Genomic DNA, 21,760 nt, shown 5'->3' with positions numbered 1-21,760 from the left:
ATCGCCGATTTTGATTCCGTCCCAATAGTGATTTTAAACCTGGAAACTTAAATTAGTTGACAAAAGCTCCAAATTATCCAGTTTTCCCCACACTTACAGCTAACAGGTGCTAACGTTGTCTTAACTGATGCTCAACACACACAAATCTATTAACATCTCAGAAAAAAGTACTTGAGGGTTTCGTCAACCTTTTAAACAAGCAAAATAATCATACTCCAAAGAGAAATCAAGATTATTTAGCTTACCCCGTTTTCAGATTATTTACATTGGTTTAAAGGAAAAACTCACTTAATTTTGACTTATTATTTCTGTAAACAAGACAAGTTTTTTCTTTTGTAGAAAATGCTTCTAGAGTTTGGAATTATATGATATTTGGACTTAAAATATACAAAAACTTAAACTTAGAAAAGCATTATTTGCAATGTAAATAAATGATTTATGTATAAAAACACAGATATCCTCATATATTTCTAGGGTGTGGAATTAAGTGCAAGGAAAGGCCTATGGAGCTGGTGTTTGTGATCGATAGCTCTGAAAGCGTGGGTCCTGAAAACTTCGAGATCATCAAAGACTTCGTCATAGCTTTGGTGGACCGCGTGACGGTGGGCCGTAATGCCACAAGAATCGGTCTGCTCCTTTACAGTTTGGAAGTCCATCTAGAGTTTAACTTAGCTAGGTATATGACCAAACAAGATGTGAAAAAGGCCGTCAGGAACATGCCATATATGGGGGAGGGCACTTACACTGGCACTGCCATCCGAAAAGCCACGCAAGAGGCCTTTTTCAGTGCCAGGAACGGCGTCAGAAAAGTAGCCATTGTCATTACAGACGGACAAACGGATAAAAGAGAGCCGGTGAAGCTGGATATTGCAGTTCGTGAGGCTCAAGTGGCAAATATTGAGATGTATGCACTGGGTATCGTGAACACATCTGACCCGACGCAGGCCGAGTTTCTGAGAGAGCTCAATCTCATCGCTTCAGACCCGGATAGTGAACACATGTTCCTCATTGATGACTACAACACACTGCCAGGTGATCGTCAAGTAAATACTCATTAAAATGTCTTAACATATACACTGTTATTGACAAAGACAGAGAGAAATTGATTATTTATGTTAAATATTACTCAAGTGACGACATTTAATTGGCTACAGAACATTAACTTAGCTTTTCAAGTTAACCAAATAATCCTAGTTAGGTCTTAAATTGCACTTTAAGCTCAATACTAGTATCTTGCAAAAAAAAAAAAAAAACTAGAAAAATATTATGTACTACTAAATTAATTAGTTATTAGAAATTTATTTCTGTTTTATAATGTGTTGAAAAAATCTGCATGCAACAGCACTTGGGAAATATCTGAAAACGAATTCAAATTTCACAGGAGGGCTTAAAACTTTTATCTTTAACAATATTTCATTTATAAGATACAAGTAAATTATTGAATATTGCAAAAAGGAAATATAACAAAAAAAATGTAGAATATTAATTAAATAATACACTGTTTTAAGCATAGCAGATAATTTAGGCAAATTTAAGTTTAATTTTATTTATTTAAAATCTGAGTTTTAAATCTGAGAATTTATTTTAGTCTGAGTCCAAATGAATTTTTAAAGCGTTACAAATATATGTATTGAAAATACTGAATTCTATGATTTCAATGCTAAGACGATATATAATAATAAGGTGAAAAATTTATTAAATATGATAAACTGTGTAGTTCATTTAAAATATTGCATTAAAAACATTATATAAATTACCAAAAACTGAGCAAAACATTTAAAATAAAAAAAAAAAGTTATATAATATTAAATAAATAATGCCGCATTTTTATTAGTCATATTTTGTACAATTTAATATTAAACAAATTTCAAGAGGAGCACGTGCTCATGATTGACCCAGCTGGCTCATATTAGATAATCACGATCCTCCAATCAAAGGATCCCAAGTCACTTTATAAATCCTCATTTCCTTTCTACAACTATCCTTGTCTGGAAGAAACCCCCCTCCTTCCCTTCTTCCACCTTTAATCTGAATGAGCGGCATGGTGGCCCACTGACTAGAACTGTTGCCTCACAGCAAGAATACCAATGGCTTCATGTCTTCGCTACACCATCTGGTATTTCTGTGCGGAGTTTGCCTGTTCTCCCCGTGTCCATGTGGGTTAACCCCGAGATCCCTGGTTTCCTCCCACCATCCAAATATGATTTATAATGTAGATAAAATAAGCCTAAGTATGTTTCTAAATGTCTTACTCTCAGGAAGTTCACCTTAGCCTCAGCAGCGGGGGAGTTTTGAGATCGATCTGAGCTCAATCTCCCCACGCCCGGCGACATGAATTAAAAAGTTAGTTTATGTTGCTTTCAGTGTTTATAAGATCTTTTCTAACAAAGCCTTTACGACTTAATAGCAAAAAATAAATACAATATACAGTTGAATTTAGAATTATTAGCCCCCCTGAATTATTAGCACCCCTGTTTATTTTTTTCACCAATTTCTGTTTAATGGAGGGAAGATTATTTCACATTTCTAAGCAATATAGTTTTAATAACTCATTTCTAATAACTGATTTATTTTATCTTTACCATGATGACAGTAAATAATATTTAACTAGATATTTTTCAAGACACTTCTATACAGCTTAAAGTGACATTTAAAGGCTTGACTAGGTTAATTAGGTTAACTAGGCAGGTTAGGGTAATTAGGCAAGTTATTGTATAACGATGGTTAGTTCTGTAGACTATCGAAAAAAAAATAGCTTAAAGGGGCTAATAATTTTGTCCCAAAAATGTTTTTTTTTTTTAATTAATAACTGCTTTTATTCTAGTCGAAATAAAACAAATAAGACTTTCTCCAGAAGAAAAAATATTATCAAACATACAGTGAAAATTTCCTTGCTCTGTTAAAAATAATTTGGGAAATATTAAAAAAATATCTAATCTTATCAAAAGAGGGCTAATAATTCTGACTTCAACTGTATACATAAAATAAAGCTACAATGTAAATATTCCATCACTAGCGAAATCATCTCGAAGAGTCATAAATAAAAATTAAAGGAGTTAAAGCTTAACTAAGTACACTGAAAAAATAGTTTTTGCTGTTTGTTAAAACTGCTTATTTAAAATGAACTGAAACAACACAATTCTTATTTTTTCAGACAACATTGTTTTATGTGCAATCCACTTAAACTTGTATAAACAATTAACTTAATCGGTTTGTGTTGGGACAACATGAATGTATTGTGTGGAACCCTGCTTTTTTCATTCATTCATTCATTCATTTTCCTTCGGCTTAGTTCCTTATTTATCAGGGCTTGCCACAGCGGAATCAACCGCCAACTATTCCAGCATTTTTTACAGTGTAATCAACTAACCGCATCTTGCTCTGTGCTTGGTTTGTTTTTGCAGCTCTGGAGTCTAAACTAGTTAGCCAGTTCTGTGAGGATGAGAACGGAGCCCTTTACTTTAACCGGATCACCAACGGCTTAAACGGAAACAATGGATTTGGCTACAGTAATGGTCAAGAGGACATTTCCTCATACGGCAACACCGTTTATGGAAGCAGATTTCAGGAGTCACTAGACAGATCGCAGAGTCACACCAGAGGCAGAGGACACAGTATACCATTACCCATCAGCCCCGGGCCTCTCAAACCACAGGTCAGAAAACATCACTACACTGCGGAAAATCAAATTATTAAATCAAGATGCATTTTACAGACAAGTAAAAAATATAGTTTTTTTCTTTCAAGCTATTTTTTAAAATGTTTGCTGCGTGATCAAACTGAAGTGAAACCCACGCCAACACGAGGAGAGCATGCAAACTCCACACAGAAATGCCTACTGGCCCAGCCAGTACTCGAACCAGCGAGCTTCTTGCTGTGAGGCAACAGTGCTAACCACTGAGCCACTGTATCGCCCAATTTCATCTGATGTCTACCAGAAGTTATGTAAAGAGAGAAAACATCAATCATGTCAAAGTTGTCAGCAAATGCTATTACAGAACAAGAAAATAAATATCTATAAAACCCTCATTTAATTTAATAATGAGAATTGATCCCTAAAGTGTTCTCAAATGTACTAATTTTGATTGGCTGGGATGATTCTGTAGGGAAGTGAATCATGCATAAAATAGAATAAGCAAACCACAAGCATGGATGAATGCAATAATGCAAAGATAAAAGTCAGATAAACAGTGCATGCTTTATGGTTTTGTATTTTTAAATTAGTTAAATTAAATTAATTGAACTAAATTAAATTAGTTAAATTAAATTAATTTTAAAAAAGTATTACGTATGCACACATTGGTGCTAAAACAATGTACAGCATTGTGCAGCCCTACTTTATATGTAAAATTAACAGTGTTAATTTCATTGTGTGGTTTTAAAAAGTTCTTAAATATAACTCTTATAAACCAGCAGATACTAAACAAAAACTCTGAAGTGGGAAAAGCTTTTTTTGCTGTGTAAAATTAGTGTCAATTACACACTCAAGCAGACTGAACATATTTTGTGTTGTCTGTGCTTTGCAGGTGGAGAATGACTCTGACGGAGAGGATCTGGATATAAAAACACAAACTAAAAGTGGAGGAACGGTTGTGGTTGTCAATAAAACAGTCCAACCTGCACAGCCTGGCACATCATCATCATCATCATCATCTTCAACAGTCTCACTTTCTTCCTCAGTATCAACGCATTCTACTTCAGTGAATGTGGACACGAAGCCTCGTCCTGTAGTGATAAAAGGTAATACATAAACACATTACAGCACACCAATTAACTCTAAGTTTACCAATTAACTAAGTCCTGAACATTTTTTTGAACGAAACCAGGCCAAAACAAAAGTGTTTTGAAACAGTTTCACAAAATGAACTTTTAAGCAATTTTCAATAGCTGGTCAATGTATTACACGGTGGTAATGTAATTAGTGGGTGTGGCTCTGATGCTCTGCCTACTTCAGGCAAAGCAAGGCAAATTTATTTAGATATATAAGAGTTTGGTAATTCAAACTGCTTTACATAAACAAGAATAAAAGAAACAAAGCTAATAGGTTTAACTGCAGTTGTGTGGCAACAGTGTGTGTATATAACCAGCCTCTAATGGTAAAAATGTATTAATAAAAAAAAATTTATAAGCACACTTGATAAAAAAAAGTCTCCCCTTGTACATGTCAGCAGAGGGTGAAAGCCCCGCCCATTAGTGATAATCTCTCCCTCATTAGCATAGGACATTAGTCTTTATTTTGAATCTGCCACAATGCTGACACACGCATTTCAGCTCCGCCCTCTTTTGAAAAGAGCACAATCTCATTTGAATTTAAAGCGACAATTACCCAAAATTACACAATTAGGGACAAAGCCTAAAAGGGCAGCTTCAAACAGTTATAAAACAATACATGTGGGGTATTTTGAAACTTCACATACACACTCTAGGGACATCAGGGCCTTAATTTAAACATTATAAAATGAGGCATAATAGGTCCCCTCTCAGAGAACAATAGGCTGTAAAAATAGCAAACTAATTTAAAGTGCCGATATGATGTGATGTCATTAATATGCTAATTAGCGCATGCCATCATTTAGTGATATTTAGACTCCTCACACCTAGTGTTTTATGATTTTGATTGTACTGTAATGATGCACAGCCTCTGTAAAACTGCTTGAAAAAACAATAACTATTGTGAAAGGCGCTCTATTGTGAAAGGTAACTATTGTGAAAGGTTGAACTGAATGAGTATATCAAGGCCTAATAAGATGGAAAGCCAGATACTCTATGTACTCACCTAAAAATAAATCCAGATCTGTTATTTTCTGAAAGCGTTCACTGATTTGACTTTCTCTTCTTCAGAATCGGCTCCCCTGGATCCTCGCTGTCAGCTCAGTTTTGTTCAGGGCTCCTGTAGAAATTACGTCATTCGCTGGTACTATGAGAAACAGTCAAACTCTTGCGCTCAGTTCTGGTATGGAGGCTGTGATGGAAATGACAATCGTTTCCATACAGAAGAAGAATGCAAGACGACGTGTGTCCTCAGCAGCACAGGTATGATTCACTCCTAAAGATAGAAAAAATATTTAATAAAAGTTTAGCTCTTCATCAATGTTTTTTTTTTTGTATGTTTTAATAAAAATGTGTTCCGGTTTATTAAAATTAATATGTAAAAAAAAAAACTCTCATTCTGTGCAGTGTTAATAATAATCAGAATTTTGGTGATTGAAATGCAGCTGAAATAATACTAAATCTAAATACTTGGTAAAAATAATTTGGTGAAAATACTAAAAAGTACAAAAGCTAGAAATTTATAGATAGATAGATAGATAGATAGATAGATAGATAGATAGATAGATAGATAGATAGATAGATAGATAGATAGATAGATAGATAGATAGATAGATAGATAGATAGATAGATAGATAGATAGATGGTCAGACAGACAGACAGACAGACAGACAGACAGACAGACAGACAGACAGACAGATAGACAGATAGATAGATAGATAGATAGATAGATAGATAGATAGATAGATAGATAGATAGATAGATAGATAGATAGATAGATAGATGGTCAGACAGACAGACAGACAGACAGACAGACAGACAGACAGACAGACAGACAGATAGATAGATAGATGGATGGATGGATGGATGGATGGATGGATGGATGGATGGATGGATGGATGGACGGATGACGGACGGACGGACGGACGGACGGACGGACGGACGGACGGACGGACGGACGGACGGACGGACGGACGGACGGACAGACAGACAGACAGACAGACAGACAGATAGATAGATAGATAGATAGATAGATAGATAGATAGATAGATAGATGATAGATATACAGCTACTAGCCATCACTGGGAAAAACCCATACATATATTCAGACACATACACAATGGCCAATTTAGCTTATTCAATTCACCTATAGCGCATGTCTTTGGACTGTGGAAGAAACCGGAGCACCGGGGGGAAACCCACATTAACACAGGGAGAACATGCAAACTCCACACAGAAATGCCAACTGGCCCAGCCGAGGCTCAAACCAGCGACCTTCTTACTGTCAGGCGACAGTGCTAACCACTGAGCCACCATGTCACCCCTCGTTTAAATGAATAATTTCATATTTTTGATAAAATTAATAATTTAATACCACATTAATAATTTTAAATACAAATTGCAATACATTAGTACAACCAACTCTAAATTGTGGATTTATAAAGCTGTGAAATTACTCTATTGACATTAAAACCATATGTCGGGAAATAGTTTTATTAGTCATGTACTACAGACAATATGCATTAATTCCAGACAAATGCAGTCACTTAAACACAAATCATACTGTTAAAGGAATTTTCCCTTGAATCATGACAGGGTTTACAGTGCTCTGGCATGCTAACTGCAACTGCTTTTGTTTTCACAGTATAAACGGACAAAAAGGTGGAAGATCTTCATCAGTTTTTCAACACTGAACCTCAATAAATGAACTTTATGCTGGTGATGTTGGATCACGATAACAGAGAACACTTCTTTTCATAAAATCATAGAAATGTTCCCCTTCAAAATCAGGATCTGGATTTTTTTTTTTTTTTTGAGAAGCCTCTCAAAAGATATTCGTCAATAACTAAAGTGAAGGTTTCATTATGAACTTTCATGATCATTCATTCATTTGCTTTTGTTCTTGGTCTTTATTGAGAATCTGTGCACTGACAACTGTGACATGCAGAAACATTATTTACATTCTTCAGTGGGAATTGATTGTGAATATGTGTTCATTCATTCATTTTCCTTCGGCTTAGTCTCTGATTATCAAAGGTCGCCACAGCGGAATGAACCGCTAACTTATCCAGCACATGTTTTGCGCAGCAGATGCCCCTCCGACTGCAACCCAGTACTGGGAAACACCCATACACACTCATTCACACATACACACACTCATACACTACTGTCAATTTAGTTAATCCGATTCACCTATAGCGCATGTTTTTGGACTGGGGGAAACCGGAACACCCGTAGGAAACCCACACCAACACAGGGAGAACATGCAAACTCCACACAGAAATGCCAACTGACCCAACCGGGACTCGAACCAGTGACCTTTTTGCTGTGAGGCAACAGTGCTAACCACTGAGCCACTGTGCCACCCTGTGTATATGTTTTGTTTTATTTAATTTTTACATGCGATTTGTGACTTGAGTAAGACACAGGCAGGATTTTATAGGTTTTTCACTGGGATTTTATCATTCTTTAGAGAGTAAACAACAACAAATATTAATTAGTAAAGTCTGCAGGTTATAATAATAATTTAAATCCAATTCAGACTTTTAAAAACATGTTGTATATATTTTTTTTCATACCTCATAGTTGATTTATTGGTATTCAGACAAAATGGTTTAACAGTGCTGAATTTTGTATTCAAAAGAATATTTGCAATTTGTCATGAACGAGCTCTACAAATGTTGTGTGAAATAAGCCGTTACTGAATTGTAGACATGATTATTTGTACTTTTTTATGCAAATGTTGTTTTGTTTTTGTTGTTTTGTAGAATTCTTAAATAAAATATTTGGTTAATAGGTTCTGTCTAGCTTTGTGCTTCGTGAAGGATCAAATAAGGAACAGAATTTTAATCTTCTACAATTAAATCTTTATTTTTGTATGAGAACATGATGGATGGATGAACTGAACCTGGCCGTGTCTTCATTTGAAAAGTTACTTTGAATAAAAGCATCTGCTAAATGAATAAATGTACATGTAGAATGACAGGCATGGGTGGACCACTGGATGGATGGACCAATGGATGCATGAACCATTGGATGGATGGAAGGATGGATGGAGAAATTATAGAAAGGATGATAGATGGAAGAACGGCAAGAATGAATGGAAGAAGAGAAAGAATGATGGATGGATGGATGGATGGATGGATGGATGGATGGATGGATGGATGGATGGATGGACAGAGGGATGGACAGAGGGATGGATAAACAAAGAATGATGGATGGATGTATGGATGTATGGACGGACGGATGGATGGATGGATGGATGGTTGGATGGAAGAATATAAAAAATGAGGGATGGATGGATAGAATATAAAGAATGGTGGATGGATGGATAAAAAGAAAATAAAGAATGAGGAATGGATGGATGGATAAAATCATAGATATGATGATGGATGGATGGAAGAATAGGAACAATGATGGATAGATTATGGATGGACGGATGATGGAAAAATAGACATAATAATGGACGGATGGATAAAAATATGGATGGATAAAATTGTAGATATCGTAATGGATGGATAAAATTATAAATAGGATGATGGATGAAAGTATAGAAAGATGGATAATAATAGAATGATGGATGAATGACAGACAAACAGAGAGAGAGAGAGAGAGAGAGAGAGAGAGAGAGAGAGAGAGAGAGAGAGAGAGAGAGAGAGAGAGAAGATATTCACGTTTTGACCCTTGCGCTCCACCGTACTAGCTGATGTTACCGTGGTGACGTGACGACGCCTCAGCCTACGCTAAATCGTCGGAAGAGATTGAACGCTTTTCAGCGCGCTTCAATAGTTGAAAATCTATACTTGGGTTTAATTCGACAATATACGCAGACAGTGATCATGGCGTCGGTGTTGGACGCGCTCTGGGAGGACAGAGACGTGAGATTTGACATCACTGCACAGTAAGTTCCCAGGCTAATCCACTAGCTCACAAGCTAATGGCATTAATGTATTAAACCACATACATGAACAGTGAACGATAACGACACTATTTGCATTGGGATACACGCTAATGTTTCCCTCTGATATTTGCTGTTTGTGATATTAAGGTACAGTTAGATTTACATTCACTCATTCAGACTTTTCCTTAATAATAAACATTTAAGAAAGTGTTATATGCAAATTCTCGTTCATTGTTGAGGTAAAGTGGGTTTTAAATTCGCACAATGATTCATTTTTGAGCAGTGACAACTTGTGACACGGTCCCTATATTGTTTACACAACGCTACTTTGAATAGTCTGAAATCGCATGTAAATATGGCGTCAAAATAACATTGGCACTATTTAATTGATGGTAAACAATGTTGGACTTCGATTTTCCTATTTAGATTATGCAAAGATCATTCATTCATTCATTTTCTTTTCGGCTTAGTCCCTTTATTAATCAGGGGTCGCCACAGCGGAATGAACCACTAACTTATCCAGCATATGCTTTATGCATCGGATGTCCTTCCAGCTGCAATCCATCACTGGGAAACATCCACACTTATTCACACACATACACGATGGAAAATTTTAGCTTACCCCATTCACTTATAGCACATGTCTTTGGACTGGGGAAACCGGAGCACCCGGAGGAAACCCACGCACGTGGACACAGGGAGAACATGCAAACTCCGCTCAGAAATGGCAACTGGCCCAGTCATGACTCCAACCCCATGACTTTCTTGTTGTGAGGCGAGCCACCATGCCACCTAAAATATGTCAATGCATGTATTTAAAAAAAACACCAAAAAATGTTCCTAGAAAGAAATGTAAATGTCCACTATTCAGTTATGCTAATTTATGGTATGGTGACATGTTTTATATATTAAAAAAAGATTTAAAAAATGGATGGCTAAATGATAAATTTATTCAGAATTTCATTTAAGTGTTTAACTATGCAAGTCTGTTATTTTTTCAGAGTGTGGCAATTGATCTTTTGTTTCATTTAGGCAGATGAAGACCAGACCAGGTGAAGCACTCATCGACTGTCTGGATTCAATTGAGGACACAAAGGGAAATAACGGAGATAGAGGTGATTAAATGTGCCATTTTCTGCATTAATAACCTGCTGTGACCATCATTTGTTATGAGATTATTATAAAGTTGAAGTCAAAATTATTAGCCCTCATGTGAATTTTTTTCTATTTTAAATAATGTTTAACAGAGCAAGGACATTTTTACAGTATTTCCTATAACATTTTTTATTCCTGGAGAAAGTCTTATCTATTTCTACTAGAATAAAAGCAGTTTTAAAAAACAAAAACAAATGCAATATATTTTTTGATTGTCTGTAGAAAAAAAACATCGGTATACAATAACTTAACTTGGTTAAGCCTTCTATGTTAAGCTTAATGTCACTTTAAGCTGTATAGATCTGTCTTGAAAAATATCTTGTCAAATATTATTTACTGTCATCATGGCAAAATAAAATAAATCAGTTATTAGAAATGAGTTATTAAAACTATTATGCTTTGAAATGTGTTGAAAAAATATTTCCAATTAACAGAAATTGTGGAAAAAAATATACAGGGGGGCTAATAATTCAGGAGGGCTAATAATACAGACTACAACTGTATTTATTTTGATATTGTCTTGTTTATATTTAATAAAGTTAAGGTTATTGTAATGTCTCTTTTTTACTTTCATTTCAAACATGTAAAACAAAAATAACTACATGATGAAAAGCATAAATAATACAGCACAATAGAAAACAATTTGAACTTATACATGTCCAAAGAGAAGTTGGAAAAATTGAGAAGCATATGCTTATTTAATCCTAGCCCTTCTTCACTCTAAATTAATAGTAAGTAATAATCCATAAGAATAATTAAATTAATTCCATGATTGTGTTACCTCACATTCTATACTAATAAACTATTTTCACTTTCTACAGGTCAAACTAAATGAACAGATTGAACACCAAATAAATCTGCTCTTCTTCCATACACAGTTGAAGTCAAAATTATTAGCCCTCAGGTGTTTTTTGCTTCTTTTTTTTTCAAATATTTCCCAAATGATGATGTTTAACAGAGCAAGGCCTTTTTCACAGTATTTCCTATAATATTTTTTCTTCTAGATAAAGTCGTATTTGTTTTATTTCGACTAGAATAAAAGCAGTCTTTTTATTTTTTAAAAAACCATTTTAAGGTCAATATTATTAGCCTCCTTAAGAATTTTTTTTTTCAATGGTCTACAGAACAAACCATCATTATACAATGACTTGCCTAATTAACCTAGTTAAGCCTGTAAATATGTCACTTTAAGCTGAATACTAGTATTTTGAAAAATATCTAGTAAAATATTATGTGCTGTCATCATGGCAAGGGTAAAAGAAATCAGTTATTAGAAATGAGTTAATAAAACTATTATGTTTAGAAATGTGTTTAAGAAATCTTCTCTCTGTTAAACAAAAAGTGCGGAAATTAACATACAGGTGGGGAGGTAATTCAGGAGGCCTATTAATTCTGACTTCAACTGTACATTTCAAAAAACATGTTTATACTGCTTTTTTAACTAGGTCACACTTGAACGTTGACCTAGACTTTTCCACAATTTCAACCCACACACATAAATACAAAAACATCATAATGTTGTTTAAACATAATACAGATGCTTAAAGTTACACTCTTTCCTACAATTATATATTTTTTGTGTGTGTGTTTTTATAAAGGGAGACTTCTGGTGACCAATTTAAGGATAATCTGGCATTCGCTGGCGCTGCCAAGAGTCAACCTGTGTGAGTATTTGAGACATATTTAATAATAATGATGTCTTCTGCAGCTCTTCCAAATGAACTTTGTCATCCTCTTATGAAACTAAATGTAATTAACCTTCTAAAATGGCATCATATTAAATTATTGTCCAACTTTGAAATTAAAAACAAACGGCAATGATTAAAAAAATATGATTACACAATATAAAATATAATAATAATTATAAAGTAATGCAAATAAATAATTAATATTATCTCATGTAAAAACTGATGCATCGGAGTTATTTATTTATTTATTTTTTATTTTTAAACAGGAAAAGATTAAAAGATAATCGGGCCTGACTCAGCATGAATGCTGTTTTTCAGCAGGTTCCTGCTCTGCAGAACATAAAAACAGACAAACATCTCATCCATCAACACAGTACAAACAATCACCAAACATTTAAGATAAAGAAAAAAAGCAGGCTACTATCTCAGTGGCTACAGCGAAATAAACAAATAAATTAAAATACAAAACTAAAATTAAAGGGCGACGCAGTAGGTAGCGATGTCGCCGCACAGCAAGAAGGTCGCTGGTTTGAGCCTCGGCTGGTTCAGTTGGCTTTTCTGTGGGGAGTTTGTATGTTCTCCCCGTTTTTGCATTTCACGTTTTCCCCCACAGTCTAAAGACATGTGGTATAGCTGAATAAGTTAAATTGTCCTTACTGTATGTGTGTGAATGGGAGTTTATGGGTGTTTCCCAGTGATGGGTTGCAGCTGGAAGGGCATCCGCTGTGTAAAACATATGCTGGATAAGTTGGTGGTTTATATTGCTGTGGTAACCCCTGATTAATAAAGCTGAAAAGAAAATGAAAGGATGAACTAAAATTAAAATGACTTTACCTTTTTAAAAAAGTATTTTCCATTTGTGGTGTAACTAATTATGTCAACCATTATCTGATGTCTTCTTTTGTTTATTAACAGCTGTGGGATACAACTGCATTATTAATATCACCACAAGGACTGCAAATTCTGTAAGTCATAATCACCCATCACATTGTTTTTAATATCACATATTGTAAATCAGTGTTTCTCAACCAAGTTCCTGGAGGACCACCAGCTCTGCGCATTTTCCATGTCTCTTTAATCAAACACACCTGATTCAGATCATCAGCTCATTAGCAGAAACTGAAAGGCCTGTAAATGGGTGTGACAAACAAAGGAGACATCCAAAAATGCAGTGCTGGTGGTCCTCCAGGATCGTGGTTGAGAATTACTGTTGTAAATTTTGTCAAATTTCCTCTTTTTTTCCACCCAGAAACTAAGAGGTCAGACTGAAGCGCTTTACATATTAACTAAATCTAATAACACTAGATTTGAGTTCATCTTCACGAATGTGGTCCCAGGAAGTCCGAGACTGTTTACATCTGTCATTGCTGTTCACAGGTAATTTTTTTTTCTGCAAGAAGATTAGACAAAAGTAGATTCACTTGATGAACTTGCAAATGATCCATTTTTGTGGAATACTTTAACATCTTCAATTATGAGTTAAGGAAGAGAGATAAAGAAAAATTTGTGTGTGTGATTAAGTGTGTATGGTGCTGCGTCCCAATTCAAACGTTCACTACGCCCTAAAAGTATGTACTTTTTGTTTAAAGAAAAAGTATATACTTTTGAGTATGTAACAGAAGAGTATACAAGCTTTGACACATATTACTTCCTCGTTAACGGATCATTATGTTGCTTGGTTTCGACCCGTCAATTATGTCGACACATCATCTACATATCTTTCATATTTAATAACCTGTCTTATTAGAGAAGCAGCAGCAGGATAACAAGTCTTTCATGCAGAGAAATCTTCTCAGATCTTTGGTTAATTATGAATTTAGAAGTTAATGTCCAAACATATCATGATACAAGTTCACATTGTTGTTGCAGGTGAAATATAACAAAGAAAACACAGTTTAAACATGTTCCAGTTGGCTAAAAAGCTGCTGCAACTAAACAAAGTTATTCCAATGCGCACACACACTGGATTAGCTACAGCAGCAAGCCGTTTGCAAACTTTTCAATTTATTTTTAAGTCCAAAGACAGAAATGGACTATTGTTTGTTTTTTATTAATATTGTGCTGTATTTAGTTACTGAGCAGCAAAACATCAACACTTTAACATAGAAGTAGTTTTCTTTTGATTTTCTAAACTAGTAGTGTTTTAAATTTAATAAATGCATAATAATGGTGATAACCATGAAAGATTATTCTTCAGACTATAATTGTACAACCAAAATCTATAATCGTTACATCCGTAATTGTTACGCAGTTTAAAACAGAACATATGAATGTGTCTGAATGTAAAAGAAGCCTACTTAAGCAATGAACTGATTTTGTGCATCAAAATACAACATTTGGATATGCTTGTAAAAAAGCCACATTGTACAATGCAGTGATGTTATGTTGTTTCAAAATACAATATATTAACGTTTTAAATGTTAAAAAAAAGTAAATGTGGGTGTCTTTATGAGCACAAATACACAAATACAACTTATGGGCTCTTACATGATGTTGTGTCATCACTCATATTGCAAGTCATATCTCTCCAGCACATCTTTTTGGATGCTTTTCATAAACTGGCCCTCGTGACAATCTAATTGAATAGCCCTGGGTTAGAGTACGGACGTTTCTACGAAGTTTAACAGAAAATAGTAAACCATCCGAGAACCTTTGGCATACTCTTTTCAACACACTATGGTTTAGGACACTTATTCTATTACATAATAAAAAGAGATTTTTTAAGAGAAGGTCACTTTTTAATAAATCATTTATCAAGCAGAAATATAGGCAAGCATTAATACAAAGAAATGTTGGATAAGGGGTAATGTTGCATGAAGTATTTTCAATAAAAGTATTTTTATTAAAATTAAAAAACATTAATAAGAGGCGATTATGCAAGAGAAAAAAAACAGAAATAGCAAGAAAAAAGAAAAGATTATGTTGAAATGATTGGATGGTCTATATTATAATAAAATTATTTTGCTCATTTACTGTAGATGAAAAAATAGGATTATTTTGTGTCAGATACATTAAAGTATATAAAAAGAGTTACTAGACTAATTATTTGTGATTCTTGCAGGGCTTATGAGACTTCTAAAATGTATCGGGATCTGAAGCTTAGAGGAGCTCTTATTCAGAATAAACAGCTGAGGCTTCTACCACAGGAGCAGGTTTATGACAAGATTAATGGAGTATGGAACCTGTCTAGTGATCAAGTAATTTCAAACTGCTTTGCAATATTATCATTTATTGTTTTATAATAAATTGAGCTGAGAAAAGTCTGTTGCTGAGGGTTTAAACAGCCAAGCGTCGTCTTGTTTTTCAGGGTAATCTTGGGACGTTTTTCATTACTAATGTGAGAATCGTGTGGCATGCCAACATGAACGAGAGCTTTAACGTCAGCATTCCCTATCTGCAAATTGTGAGTGGTTATTTGTTAACAAGGAATGAGCTATCATAAAAAAGTCGTATTCATTAAATCTGTGCTTTCTTTTTCCAACCCATTTGTTTAAAGCGCTCGATAAGGATTAGAGACTCTAAATTTGGACTTGCTCTTGTGATTGAGAGCTCTCAACAGGTAGGTTTGGATTTATGATCAATCACATTTCATGACCCTCATATTTCATTACTTCACCTAAACTTTAGTATGATTTGCCACTTTACATTAGACTGGCAACATCTCTGTCTGTTTTTAAATCTAAGTTAAAAACTGCCTGTTTGACAAAGCTTTTAACACATGAATAGGTTTTATTTCATATTGTACTGGTTTTTGAGCTGGTAAATGTTTTCACTTTTTATTCTTTGAATTTTTTGAACTTGTTTATGTCTTTGACTCTTGGGGCTCTATGTTAACGATCTAGGCGCAAAGTCTAAAGCTTATGGCTCGAAAGCATTAAGGGTGTGTCTGAATCCACTTTTGCTATTTTAAGAATGGAAAAATATGCACTGTGCTTGCCGTATGGTCTAACAGGGATGTATTATTCTCTTAATACGTTATGGGTGTATTTTGAGCATAACGTGCATTAATCCAATTAGAGTCTCATCTCCCATTCACTTTAAGAGTCAGTTGTGTGGTGCCATGGCGCATTTGCTATTTACACGGCGGACTTTGTAAGTGGAAAAACTGAACGCTGCACTAGCAAGAAAACATTTAAACAGACCATCTGCAGTGCGAGGATAAAGAACGAGCCTCCTCCATTCTGCCTTTTTACTTTCTCTTTACTTTACTCCTTTACTTTAGTGGATGAGGAAATGGTTTGTACGCACTCCACTAAAGACATCCATTATCCTACATATTTATTTTTGTTTATTAAGCGCAAAGATTTGTTTCAAAACCATTTCTAAATTCAGTTCTAATTTCCAGCAAATTAATAAATGACAAATAATAACGAAGTGTGGTGAAAAAAATATGGTGATGCAGATGTCTTCAAAACCCGACAGGTGGACAAATCTAAACTTTTTATCAAAAAAATATAAATATGAATATAATAAATATTACTGCTAATAATAATAATAATAATAATAATAATAGCAACAACAAAAACAACAACATTATACAAAAACAAATTGTCATGACTAAATTGAAAAAGCCCTCAGAGATGAGGAAATGGTTTTTATATTTATGTGGAAATTAATAATTTTTGTAACATTTTAATCCTTTAATTGTTTTCATTTGTAAAGATATTTGTGTGCTGCTGTACGCCCTGTGTATTAAGCAATATGTAAACATTTGGACCTGCATAGGCGCATAACTAACATGCTCTGCGCTGGACTTTAGACCAGCTTTTAGTTGGTTAATGGCGCAGTCTATTTCAGTTCCTCAAATTAGCAACGTGCCAACAATGCGTCTTAACAAACTTAATTTTTAGACCAGCACACCCATTAAGTCCACAAAGTAGTGCAAATGGATTTGTTATTTAAACAGTGTGGTGCAAAATGTGAAAATTAGGGTTGCGCTTGTCTGAAAATAGCAATAAATCATGCCATAAATGTCTTGCGCCTTATTGCGCCAGTTGTATGATAAGGCCCTTGTTTGTGATTTTCAGTAATTGTGAATCACACTGGTCAACTTGGGTTGTTTTTAATTGTGCTATATAAATAAAAAGTCAGTCATTACATGAATAAATAGCATTTTGTAAATGTATTCAAATGGAAAATAGCAATAATCTTTTTGATGTGATAGTCCAGATGAAAAGATGACATGTTCTGTTAATTTACCAAGTTGTACTTTATTAATAAGTAGGTGACTATTTTCTCAGTAGAACATTACAGAAGATTTTTAGCTGAAACCAAAGCATTTAGTGAATTATAAAAAATGTGATTTTATGGTATTTTTCACAAATTAATTCATTTAAATGCAGTAATAGTGCTGTCAAATTGGTAATAAGTGTTTGAAAATTTAAATCTCCCTCTCTTATTTATTCTATGTAAATACTTTCAAAAGTTGTTCAGAATTTATTTTAAATTTTTATATATTATTTATTCCTGTTTGTCTTTTTTATTGTTATAAACCCATGTTTTACAGAAAAGTGATATTTATAAACTACATTTTATCCGTTTTTGCCATGCATGAAATATTCATCGAAGCTGATTTGGCAATAAACTATGAACTCTTTCTCTTAGACAGGAGGGTATGTTTTGGGATTCAAGATCGATCCAATGGACAAGTTACAGGATGCAGTGAAGGAAATCAACTCCCTGCACAAAGTTTATTCCGCAAACCCTATATTTGGTGTGGAATATGAGATGGAGGAAAAGGTACAAACATTTGTTGACGTACAGTTGAAGTTTAAATTATTAAACCTCCTGTAAATAGTTTTTTCTTTTTCAAAAATTTCCCAAATTATGTTTATCAGAGCAAGGAATTTTTCACAGTATCTCCTACAATATTTTTATTCTGTGGAAAGTCTTATTTGTTTTATTTCGGCTAGAATGAAAGCAGGTCAATATTATTAAAGAACTTAAGCTATATATTTTTATACAATATAGTTATACAATAATTTACCTAATAAACCTAACTAAACCACAGTTAACAATAATTTACCTAATTAACCTAACTAGCTAAATTAACCCAGTTAAGCCTTTAAATGTCACTTTAAGCTGAATACTATCATCTTGAAAAATATCTAGTATAATATTATGTACTGTCATAGCAAAGATAAAAAAATAAATCAGTTATTAGCAATGAGTAATTAAAACGATAATGTTTACAAATGTGTTGAAAAAAATCTTCCATACGTTAAACAGAAATTATAATTCTGACTTTGACTGTATATTGTAAATACAGTTTTGAAGCTGCGTTTCCTATATTTACTTCGATGGGTACTCTCGGTTTGTATTCTGAATACAACCAAGGTTTTCTATTTTGTTGTAAATAAAAGGCAAAATGTCTGTAAATGACATCATCTTACAAATAATCATTCTGTATCAGCCTCAGCCCCTGGAGGAGCTGACCGTAGAGCAGCCGCCTGATGACGTGGAGATTGAGCCGGATGAGCACACGGATGCTTTTACTGTGAGTTTTACCTCATGTGCTACTCTCAGAAATAATGACGCTCTGCTTTCAACACATAGTGCTCTGTGTGTCTTGCATGCTGAAAATAACTGATCGCTTAAGCCACAACTCACAGAGGCCCACCAGCACTTTTGTTGCCTGGTATCAAACATGTTTATACTGAGCACGGATGGGTCTGACAGTGGGAATGTGCTTTTGGTTAATACTTAAACAGATCTGATTACATGTAGAAATCACTGATGAGCTCTTTCATGTCTTTTTCATCTCAAGGCTTATTTTGCAGATGGAAACAAGGTAAAATCCATCCATCCATCCATCTTATTTAAATATCATCTATCGATCTATCTATCTATCTATCTATCTATCTATCTATCTATCTATCTATCTATCTATCTATCTATCTATCTATCTATCTATCTATCTATCTATCTATCTATCTATCTATCTATCTATCTATCTATCTGTCTATCCATCCATCCATCCATCCATCCATGTATCATCTCAGTGATCTGTTCATGCATCTTTTATCCATCCAAGTTATCTATCTGTCTGTCTGTCTCTTTCTAGTTATGTGATATTCCCATCCATCTTTCTATTTATCCGTTAAATAATCCATCCATTTATCTATTACAGTGATCCATCCCTGTGTCTGTCTGTCTGTCATCTTAGTGATCTGTCCATCCATCTTTTATCCATCCAAATGATCCATCTGTCTGTCTTTTTCTATTTATGTGATATTCCCATCCAACTTTCTATTTATCCATTAAATAATCCATCCATTTATCTACCACAGTGTACCATCCCTCCCTCTATCTGTATGGCTGTTTGTCTATCTATCAGTGATCCATCCATCCAAGAGATCTGTCTATCCATCCTTTAAATGATCCATCTATCTCTCTGTCTATATATCGATCACAGTGATCTGTCCATCCATCCATCTATCACAGTGATCTATCAATCCATCTATCTGACTGTCTATCTATCTGTCTGTCTATCCATCCATCACAGTGATCGGTCCATCCATCCATCCATCTATCCATCCATTAAATTATCTTTTCATCCCTGTATCCATCTATCTACTATATCTGTCTATCCACTAGGGATGTACTGGGTTTTTGGTCGCTTCGGCCAAAAGAGAAAAACAAAGATATAAAAAAATTAAAATGTAAATAGAATTAAAGACAGTAATAGTCAGTGTTCTGCACAAAGGGTTTTACTGTGCTGTCATGGCAATGTTCACTGTCAATTAGTTCACTGTCAATATAATGTGGTTATTTGTTTGTTTTTCTTAGCATCATTTAATGTTGTTATGTTAAATTTAAGTCTTAACAGAATTGCTTTATATCATTTAATAAAATAATAAATCATACTACAAAGCATATTTGGTTTTGGTATTTGGCAAAGTGTATCTAGAATTTTCAGTTTCATCCCAGAATTTTTTATTTCTTTCCATCCTCTACTATCCACATATCCATTGTGGTTGCGATCGATCCATCTATTCACCCACACATGCATCTATATCTCTATCTCTCATTATTTGTCTCAACGTTTGTCCAGCAAACACTCCTATTAAATTAAATTTCTTTTTTCTTTACTCTCCTTAAGCAACACGATCGTGAGCCGGTGTTTTCTGAAGAACTGGGTTTGGCAATAGAGAAACTGAAAGATGGATTTACCCTTCAGGGACTCTGGGAAGTCATGGGTTGACATGCTCAAACACTGTTGTGTATTGAGGCATTGCATTGTTGTTTACATCCAACATCAAGAGTTTTCATTAGAATTTTGTATTTATTTTCAGAATATTAATTTAATTTTGATAAAGATGTATGTTTACAAATCATGAGGACCAAATTTAAGAAAAAATCGTGGGGGAAAAAGTTTAATATGAATGTATATGTACAAGCAGAAACGTGTATGTATTTAATAGATTTATTTGTAAACTGTTAAGATTACTTATATAGTGAAAGTTACATGATGACTTTGCTGTTGTTATGTAGTAATAAAATTATTACAAAATGTTTTAATCCGTTACTCATTTAAGATTTTTGGATAGTAATGAGTAGATGAAACCAACATTAACCATTTCTTTGCAAGGGTTTTGTCAAGTGTGTCTAAAATCCATCAGAGGAGCTCAACTACTTTACAAATGATCTGATAAATTACACAGTTTTTTTTTTTTTAATTATTTAGTCAACAGAAGGTTAAAAAGTGCAGGTAACACTTTAGTTTAAAGGTGCAGTAGGTTATCTTCCACAATGCTAACAGCTTAGCATAAATCTCTGAATCACAGTCCCTCCTCTGCCGTCTAGAGCCACGCCTCCTTAAAAACAAGCATCGCAAAAGAACTCTCTTATGTGTTAAAAGCGACTAGTGCTTGTCCAGCGTCGTGCAAGCAAAACTGACATGCTATTTCAGACCGAATATTTAGAGTTGCATGGTAAACATTATAGGGAGAGACTAAGCGGAATAACGGTATTTACTTGTGTTTTGTTGTTAAATGAATTAAAATCTACATTAATGATGCTAAAAAAGGTCCCTTATGAAACAGAAAATAGTCTTATCACTCTTTCATCGGAAGATTTTAGTGGCTGCACAACACTTCTGTAAAGATATAACCCATTAGTAACAACAACATCTAACATTACATCAGCTTTGCGTGAAGCTAAAACAGTTTTAATACAGAGCATTACCTGTATAAGAGAAATCTTCCAGACATTGTGTCATCCTTTCTCCAGCATGCAAAGGTAACTC

General features: G+C 34.2%; 2 protein-coding genes across 4 annotated transcripts in view; both read left to right on the top strand.

Moving 5' to 3' along the window:
• col28a2a (collagen, type XXVIII, alpha 2a) overlaps window positions 1–8,566 on the top strand; it is a 66,154-nt gene extending 57,588 nt beyond the window's left edge. Inside the window, 5 exon segments of the mRNA NM_001159842.3 lie at window positions 475–1,032; window positions 3,405–3,655; window positions 4,527–4,740; window positions 5,842–6,033; window positions 7,415–8,566. Coding sequence (NP_001153314.3) covers window positions 475–1,032; window positions 3,405–3,655; window positions 4,527–4,740; window positions 5,842–6,033; window positions 7,415–7,419 — 1,220 coding nt within the window. The 3' untranslated portion in view covers window positions 7,420–8,566.
• An 896-nt stretch (window positions 8,567–9,462) lies between these two features.
• Window positions 9,463–21,033, top strand: bbs5 (Bardet-Biedl syndrome 5). Of its 3 annotated transcripts, NM_200299.3 has the most exon segments (12): window positions 9,475–9,670; window positions 10,703–10,785; window positions 12,424–12,489; window positions 13,429–13,478; window positions 13,763–13,890; window positions 15,575–15,710; window positions 15,821–15,916; window positions 16,010–16,072; window positions 18,118–18,252; window positions 18,926–19,009; window positions 19,280–19,303; window positions 20,615–21,033. In NM_200299.3, coding segments are annotated over 12 exon segments (1,029 nt in total). In that variant the 5' UTR covers window positions 9,475–9,608; the 3' UTR covers window positions 20,717–21,033.
• The last annotated feature ends 727 nt before the right edge of the window (window positions 21,034–21,760 follow it).

The sequence above is a fragment of the Danio rerio genome, chromosome 9 (genome assembly GCF_052040795.2).
Source record: "Danio rerio strain M-AB ecotype USA chromosome 9, GRCz13ab, whole genome shotgun sequence".
In the NCBI taxonomy this organism is placed as follows: domain Eukaryota; kingdom Metazoa; phylum Chordata; class Actinopteri; order Cypriniformes; family Danionidae; genus Danio; species Danio rerio.
This window is presented reverse-complemented; position numbering and strand designations above follow the sequence as displayed.

What these genes read in the sequence shown, in the direction of transcription:
- bbs5 (XM_087266227.1), top strand. Translation starts at nt 9,609, where the DNA reads ATGGCGTCGGTGTTGGACGCGCTCTGGGAGGACAGAGACGTGAGATTT. An exon ending in TCTGTCATTGCTGTTCACAG is followed by an intron (nt 13,891 to 15,574) that starts GTAATTTTTTTT and finishes TGATTCTTGCAG; the next exon opens with GGCTTATGAGACTTCTAAAA. An exon ending in GGAACCTGTCTAGTGATCAA is followed by an intron (nt 15,711 to 15,820) that starts GTAATTTCAAAC and finishes CTTGTTTTTCAG; the next exon opens with GGTAATCTTGGGACGTTTTT.